At 29.2% G+C, this 8,020-nt stretch overlaps 2 protein-coding genes across 2 annotated transcripts; one reads left to right on the forward strand and one right to left on the reverse strand.

Moving 5' to 3' along the window:
* Positions 1-119: 119 nt before the first annotated feature.
* On the reverse strand, positions 120-3,917 carry LOC103308759. Its single transcript, XM_008182766.1, has 6 exons — positions 3,782-3,917; positions 3,486-3,595; positions 3,270-3,401; positions 2,979-3,131; positions 2,688-2,840; positions 120-2,549 (listed from the first exon to the last, which is right to left on the reverse strand). Exons 1-6 carry the CDS (start codon positions 3,915-3,917, stop codon positions 120-122), a joined length of 3,114 nt encoding a protein of 1,037 aa, XP_008180988.1.
* Positions 3,918-5,190: 1,273 nt separating this feature from the next.
* On the forward strand, positions 5,191-7,036 carry LOC103308760 (zinc finger MYM-type protein 5-like). Its single transcript, XM_008182767.1, has 3 exons — positions 5,191-5,425; positions 5,803-5,907; positions 6,063-7,036. Exons 1-3 carry the CDS (start codon positions 5,191-5,193, stop codon positions 7,034-7,036), a joined length of 1,314 nt encoding a protein of 437 aa, XP_008180989.1.
* Positions 7,037-8,020: the final 984 nt, after the last annotated feature.

Genomic DNA, 8,020 nt, shown 5'->3' on the forward strand with positions numbered 1-8,020 from the left:
CGAAATCACTTATGGTCCAAAAAAAATAATAAGTATGCAAAATAAATAATAAATAGTAAAAATGAACACATATAGGTATTATACATCATATATATATAACCTTTATAATTTACTTTTCATTACAATTTCAACAATTTCATTAAATCCTGGCTTTTATTAGATATTAAGTCAATAACATCTTCATTATTAATACTTTGAAGTAAGTCTTTTTCAACAGACATTAAAAGAAATGTCTCTAATTTTGGTTGAGAAAGACAATTTCTTAAGCGGTTAAGAATATATTTAAGTTTTGAAAAAGTAGTTTCGCACCTAACTTGTGTACAAGAAAGTGTCAATATAAATTTATAAACTATATAAAGATGAGAATAAGCTGAAGAATGTAAGTTGTATTTGTGTAATACAGCATATACACACCTAATACAATTTTGACAAGCATTTCCTTTACCTTTTTCTGTACATATAGTATTTTCATCACTTTCAATTAAAATTTCATTTTCTTCATCACTCAGTTCTTCCATTAAATTTGAACCAGAAGCAATTTTTTTCAGTCTTGGCCATTTTAAAATAAAATCTTTAAGTTCAGTTTGAATACTGCCAGCTGTTATTTCAGGTTTGAATTTCTGAATTTTTTTACTTAAAAATTCAAATGCTGTAGTGGGTAAATTAGTATTACTGAAGTATTGTGGATTTAAGTAGGATATATCTTCATATAATTTGCCATGAGTATTAAATCGTTTTTCCAAACTGCTAATTATTTGATCATAAATCACATTGTAAACATTTATTTGATATTTTAATTTTGGATCTGTTTGAGGTTGGTCATTTGCATTTTCTCCGGACATCTTTTTCTTTTTCAGAATTCTTTTAACTGGAAATGTAGTTGCAACTTCCAAGTCTAAATCTTCTAGTTTTGAATTGGCCCATGTGATAAATTTATTTGTTACTTCAAGTATAGTATCAAATTTTCGTGACTGGGAATTAAGAGTATTTAAAGTACATTTAATCATATTATAAGCTTGAATAACATTCATACCTTTACTCTGGAGGTATAACGAAACTGGTGTTGTAGATGAAAATATTTGAAGATAAATATTTGCAGTTAATACAGTTTCATACTTAAGAAGTGAATCTCTATACATTTGAGCTTTAAATCTTATCTCTTGATTAAATTTATCACTCAAATAAATGTCATTAAGAACCTGTATAATATCTACAAATAAAGCCTCTTTAGGAAATGAATATAATCCAAAAACTTTTGTCAAACACCTATCTTTAGACCACCAACGTGTATCACCAATATTTGAAATAAACTTATATTTACTATTCTCCTCCCACTTATTCATTCGAAGGTACGATTCTCTAACAAACACTGCAATAGAGTTTAATAAACCGAATAAAGAAGTACTTTCACAAGTAACGTTAGATGTATCAATCATTACCAGATTGAGCACATGAGCATAGCACCATACATGGATTTGGTCTGGACTTACTTTATTTAGCCATGCTGAAAAACCATTATACTGTCCACGCATGTTACTCGCACCATCAGTCGAACTTCCAACACATTTTGTAACATCCAAGTTCATATCTTCCAATACTTTACATAATAGATCACATAGATTTTTACCAGTACCACATTTACAGTTCACTAATGCTATTAAACGTTCTTGTACGTCATCTGTAACAAATCTAACAACAATAGCTAATTGGTCATGAACGTTTATATCCTGTGTTGAATCAATTTGAACACTAAAAAATTCAGATTTCTTAATAATTTCTGAAAGGTTTTTCTTTAATAAAACACTAATTGCATCTATAACATAATCTGCAGTAGTTTTTGATAAAAAGGTAACAAATTTACCAGGACGTCCAGCATGTACAGCTTCTTTTCTGGATTCATACAACTTCTGACTTTGCGTAACTGCCTTGTCTACATGTTCTTTTAACAATGGGTCATATTTTGCTAATAATAATATAATTTCTAAGAAATTTCCATGGTCTAGTGATAAATCATTTAAAGTATAAGCAGCTTCTGCATTTTTTGCGCCCCTGTAACTGAGTCCACGTTTTCCAATTAATTTGATTGTATCAATAAGTCTTTGCAAAACTGATCTTCTTCTTTCATTTTCAAATCGTCTGACAGTATCAAGTCTTGATCGGATATCATTGGAGTTTATAAAAAGTAAAAATGCTTCACTACTATTTTCATGGCTAACGGATTTTTCATGTTCTTTAATTCGAGTATATGGGTTAGTACTTGAAAGTGCGGAACATCCTACTGTGAAGCGGTTGTCTTCTTTTCCAAAAGCCAAACAGAAAGAACAAAACAATGTATTATTTTCTTTACAGTAACTTAACCACTCTCTCTTAAATGCAACATTGTTGTGTACACGGTAGTATACTTTATTTGGGTTGAATAAAATATTTTCAAACGGTTGTATAGGATGAGATTTAAAAAATGTGTGTAGGTTTTTACCTTCAGGTTTCTTAAAAATATTAATATCAATTATTTCTGTTGAAACAACTATTTCATTATCTGTGTCAGTAATCTAAAACAGAACAATAAATTCCTAAGTTAAGTTCTCCCAACATAAATTGTTCAGTGTAAGAGCAATTTGAAAGACTAATTTTCTTAAAATTAAGAAACAAAATAAAATATTAAATTAATTTATACTATTATACTGTACCGTTGAGTTATCAAGTAGTGGCAAGTTAAAAGTGGATACAGATTCTATTTCATCATCTACCAATTTTCTACTTTCTGTTTCCTGATGACATTCCTGTAAAATTGATTTTGATAAATTATCTAGAATTGATTCCTTATTATCTGTGTCAGTAATCTAAAACAGAATAATAAATTCCTAAGTTAAGTTCTCCCAACATAAATTGTTCAGTGTAAGAGCAATTTGAAAGACTAATGTTCTTAAAATTAAGAAACAAAATAAAATATTTAATTTATTTATTCTATTATACTGTACCGATGAGTTATCAAGTAGTGGCAAGTTACCAGTGGATACAGATTCCATTTCATCATCTACCAATTTTCTACTTTCTGTTTCCTGATGACATTCCTGTAAAATTGATTTTGATAAATTATCTAGTTTTGATTCCTTATTATCTGTGTCAGTAATCTAAAACAGAATAATAAATTCCTAAGTTAAGTTCTCCCAACATAAATTGTTCAGTGTAAGAGCAATTTGAAAGACTAATTTTCTTAAAATTAAGAAACAAAATAAAATATTTAATTTATTTATTCTATTATACTGTACCGATGAGTTATCAAGTAGTGGCAAGTTACCAGTGGATACAGATTCCATTTCATCATCTACCAATTTTCTACTTTCTGTTTCCTGATGACATTCCTGTAAAATTGATATTGATAAATTATCTAGTTTTGATTCCTTAGTAAATAAATACAAAATATTAGGTAAGTTACATTACTTAAACAAAAAATGTAATTAAATGTATTTATACGAAATACGAACCGTGGGTAAAAGAGATTCTTGAATTTGAGGAATCTGTGCATTTTGAGATTTTAACTCAATAATTTGTGATTTTTCATTGCAATCTGAAGATGAAATCATGCTTTCATTAACTGTATTTTGAAAAAAATATAATAAATTATTATAATTTTATAAATAATAAATAAAAACTATTTACTATACCTACTGGCTACTATATTATGCATTTATTTAAATAAATATAAAGGATGAATTATTTAAAATAATAAATTAATTGACTAGTTTATTGATCATATTAATAATTAACTAAATAAACTTACCTTTTTGGGGAGGTCTAAGAAATGATATTTTTGTTTGTTTGGGATCACTCCCTGCAGCTTTTAGTTCAGCATGCCGTTTCATTCGTAACTTTTCAGCTCCACCTTTTAATTTATTTTTTATTTTTTCTTTATCCATAGCGCAGTCTTAATTACTTTTTAAATGCAATTATTGCAAATACAATGAAAACATGTGTGTAAACTTGTGTGTTGTGTAGAAGAGTACGTAGTATGTGTGAGTTCCATGAATTGTTGCCCGTTGGTCGTTGGACGATATTACGATAATTGTGGGAAAACCCATACAATAATACGGTCAATTGGAATTATATTATTTATTTTTATAAACATGCTGGCAGGACGCAGCACACAACTATTATTAACTTGGTACATCGTACAAACTGATACCCTGTATTATCGATTGACAATTTTATTCTTGAAATACAAATAACAAATACACTATACATAATACATCAGTATTATACATTATACATTACAGCTGACGCAATTATTGTTTTAACCGTGTATTTGGATCTATATTTGACTTTATCACTATCTGTCTATCTAGAAATACTAGAATACTTTTGTCCAAAAATAATAACGGCCCGCGGCCCAAATTTTACTACGCGGCCCACCGAGATTTTCTCGGTAGCTCGCCGGTTCAATCCGGGCCTGATCGGCCGATATAAAATCTGTAGTCTGCGATGTCTCTAATTGTGTATTTGTGAAACTCAGTGAAGAGGCTTCAATTTTTAAAAAGTAAGTATATTAAAACTTTGACACATTTATATAGTAGATATAATTCTAGTAATACAGTATTATAATTTACATTCTGATCAGTGGCGTACTTAGAGGGGGTGCAGGAGGTGCATTGCACCAGGGCCCTTAGCTGTTTTTTATAAATGGGGCCCTGGAGCCTCTATTCAACAAATAGCGACTGAATACTGAAACTTTTATTTTTTATCATGTAAGTTTTTAGTTGACTAAATAATGTTAATATAAATAAAAAGTAGCAGTGTCGTCAAATATTTTTGTACTGCGTTCGAGCGGCACCGACAAGTGACAACGTCAAAACAGCTGTATTGATATTATCATTGATTATAAATACAGATATTAAATTCACAATAACATTGCTCGAGCATATTGGGCTATTTTTGGAGATGACAACACTACCACTGGACGGTGCTTGCACGCGTGTGTGTGTTGACTGGTTTTATCCACGGAAATAATGCATAATGCTCTATTGTAGACATAGAGTATATTATTCTATGATTGTAGACTACGCGTTTCTTATCGTGACTCGTGAACTGTCATGTTGATTGTCACTTATTATCTTAATTCTTGTCATTTTAGTACGTGGTAGTGTGGTACTATTTATTTTTTATTTTTAATACTGTGAATTGTGAGCTGTGACCATGTCTAAAAGAGTTCCTAGTGGCTGTGAAAAACGAAAAAAGAGAAAAGAAGAACAAGAGAAAATCTTAAAACTACCCAAAATAAACAGTTTTTTTTCTAGTGCCGTTCCTTATGAAGAAAATACCATTAACAGTAATATTACACAACCAAATACAAAGCCTACTGCATTAAATGATACAACTTTAAACATAATTGAATCCTTCACAACTGAACCAGAACATAGTTCATCGAAAGGTACAAATTAAATTAAATATTTTGGTTTTTTTTTTAAATAAAACAATTTTTTATTATTAACAACATTTTTTTATTTTATTTTAAATTTCATTATATTTATCATACATTTTTATTTTAATAAACAAAATTTATAAACTATAATGTTTAATAGGTAATTTTGTGACTTCTATTTTTTGACATTTTGTTGACCTCAATTGAAATATTTTTCAAAAATATTTAAAAATATGTATAGATTTAGATATTACATTATTTATTTATAATAATATTATATAATATGTAGATTGGTTTTGGTCCTTTTTTTTCACTAACAATTAAGTTTAAGGAAAAATGAATTTCTATAAATTACTAAAAATCTGTAAATTTAATTATTATTGTAGTGATTCCAAATGTAGAGCCTAGTATAACTTTGAATGACACAACCTCAGACAAGTCAGATATCATTGAAACCTTCACTCCTGAACCAGCTCTTAGTTCATCTACAGGTACCTACAAATTAAATTTTTAACATTTTTAATGATGTGGTTAAATTTTAATATAATTGGCTTTAGAGCAGTACCTAAGAATTATCTATTATGTAAATCAAACTAATTTTTAGTTAAACAAATTTCTATCAGTATTTTTTCATTATTGTTCATAGACTTGGATTTAACCTGCCGTTATCCTTCCGATCGTGGTAAATTTAGTGACAAAGTTTTGGATGCCCAAACAAAAAGGCTAATTATGTCATTTGGACCATGTAAACCCGATATTAACTTCCCTCGTAATGATTCAAATAGGAAATTCTCAATTGAGTATTATTTTATGAACACGAAATCAGGTTTTAAAATTCCTCGAACTTGGCTGTGTTATTCCATTATATTGGACATGGTATATTGTGAAACGTGTTGGCTTTTTGCCGACCGTCTTAACAAAAATTATTATTCTAATTGGGTTGATGGAGTAAATGATTGGCAACATCTTGCCCAAAAGATATCAAAACATGAATCATCTACTCAGCATATTGAAGCCGTACAAGTAAGAAGCTTATGGAATAAAAATAAAATTATTGATGAACAGCTCGAACGACAAATTTCTGAAGAAGCAGATTTTTGGCGCAATGTTTTAGAACGAACAATAAAAATAATACTTTTTTTAACTACCGGTAATACTGCCCTTCGAGGGAAAGAAGGAAAATTTGGTGATTGTAATAAATTTGCTGAAGGCAACTTTTTAAGGACCGTTAGATTACTTGCTGACTATGATCCAGTTTTGAATAAATTAATAAGTAATGACAAAGACTGTGTAAAATATCTTAGCCACACTATTGTTAATGAATTAATTGAAATATTGTCTTCCGAAATTGTTAAAAAAATTTGCGATGAAATTAGAACTAGTCAATATTTTTCTTTAATAATGGATTCAACCCAGGATTTGACTAAAGTAGACCAATTAAGTATTATAATTAGATACGTAAAAGTTAATTACGAAGAACACAAATTTGAAATAAAAGAGTCTTTTATTGGTTTTTATGAACTCAAGCACCATACTGCAAAAGATTACGAACAACTTATTCGAAAAATTATAATAAAACTTAATTTAGATATCACAAAATGCCGGGGACAAGGATTATGACGGAGCATCAGTAATGAGTGGCAAACATAATGGTGTACAGGACAAGAGTTAAATATATTGTAACCTCTGCTACATTTGTGCATTGCTGTTCTCATAACCTAAACTTAGTTATATCTGATGCGGCAAAAAGTCACCAAAAAATAATTAATTTTTTTGATGCGGTTCAAGCAATATTCAGTTTTTTCAGTAGTAGTGGACCAAGATGGGCTTTGTTGGCTTTCAAAAGTGATATTTCTAATAAAATTCGAGCTAAAGTTTTGAAAAAAGTCTGCCCCACTAGGTGGGAGGCACGTCATGATGCTGTGTTTGCACTAAAAACTAGATTTGTTGATGTTCTAAAAGTTTTGACTCAAATTGTTCTTACAAGTTCTAAAACAAATGAAAAAAATTTGGCTGTGGGATTAAAAAAGCAAATTGAAAATAGGGAATTTGTTTTAATACTATGCTTATGGGAACCCATACTTCGAGCCCTTCAAGGAATTTCAAAACCATTACAGAATGTTAATATAACTTTAGACCAAGCGTCTAATATGCTTCGAAATGCTGTACAAACGACTCAAAAGCTCAGAAACAGTTTTGAAGATATTTTAAAAAATGCGAATGAATTATGTTTAAAATGGGGAATATCTACTTCATTTTTTAATAAACGAAACATTTTTGCAAAGAAACATTATGATGAGTTAGATGGTGACTATCGACTAAATGTCACAGAAGAAAACTTTAAAGTGAATATTTTTTTGCCAACAATTGATACAGTATTATCACAACTTATTTCACGGTTTGAAGGTACTCATGATGTTGCTGATTCATTTTGATTTTTAACTCCAACCACACTTTTAAAACTTAACGATAGCGATATAATAAAATCTTCATATGATTTTGTATTGAAGTATGAAAATGATATTACATCGGATTTCGCACGTCAACTTATTGCATTGAAAACAGTAATTATCAATAGTGAGATAAAGACTATAAAAGATTTAG

The sequence above is a fragment of the Acyrthosiphon pisum genome, chromosome X (assembly GCF_005508785.2).
Source record: "Acyrthosiphon pisum isolate AL4f chromosome X, pea_aphid_22Mar2018_4r6ur, whole genome shotgun sequence".
Taxonomy (NCBI): Eukaryota; Metazoa; Arthropoda; class Insecta; order Hemiptera; family Aphididae; genus Acyrthosiphon; species Acyrthosiphon pisum.

What these genes read in the sequence shown, in the direction of transcription:
- LOC103308759 (XM_008182766.1), bottom strand. Translation starts at nt 3,917, where the DNA reads ATGGATAAAGAAAAAATAAAAAATAAATTAAAAGGTGGAGCTGAAAAG. An exon ending in TCTTAGACCTCCCCAAAAAG is followed by an intron (nt 3,596 to 3,781) that starts GTAAGTTTATTT and finishes TTCAAAATACAG; the next exon opens with TTAATGAAAGCATGATTTCA. An exon ending in CACTACTTGATAACTCATCG is followed by an intron (nt 2,841 to 2,978) that starts GTACAGTATAAT and finishes ATTCTGTTTTAG; the next exon opens with ATTACTGACACAGATAATAA.
- LOC103308760 (XM_008182767.1), top strand. Translation starts at nt 5,191, where the DNA reads ATGTCTAAAAGAGTTCCTAGTGGCTGTGAAAAACGAAAAAAGAGAAAA. An exon ending in AGAACATAGTTCATCGAAAG is followed by an intron (nt 5,426 to 5,802) that starts GTACAAATTAAA and finishes TTATTATTGTAG; the next exon opens with TGATTCCAAATGTAGAGCCT. An exon ending in AGCTCTTAGTTCATCTACAG is followed by an intron (nt 5,908 to 6,062) that starts GTACCTACAAAT and finishes TATTGTTCATAG; the next exon opens with ACTTGGATTTAACCTGCCGT.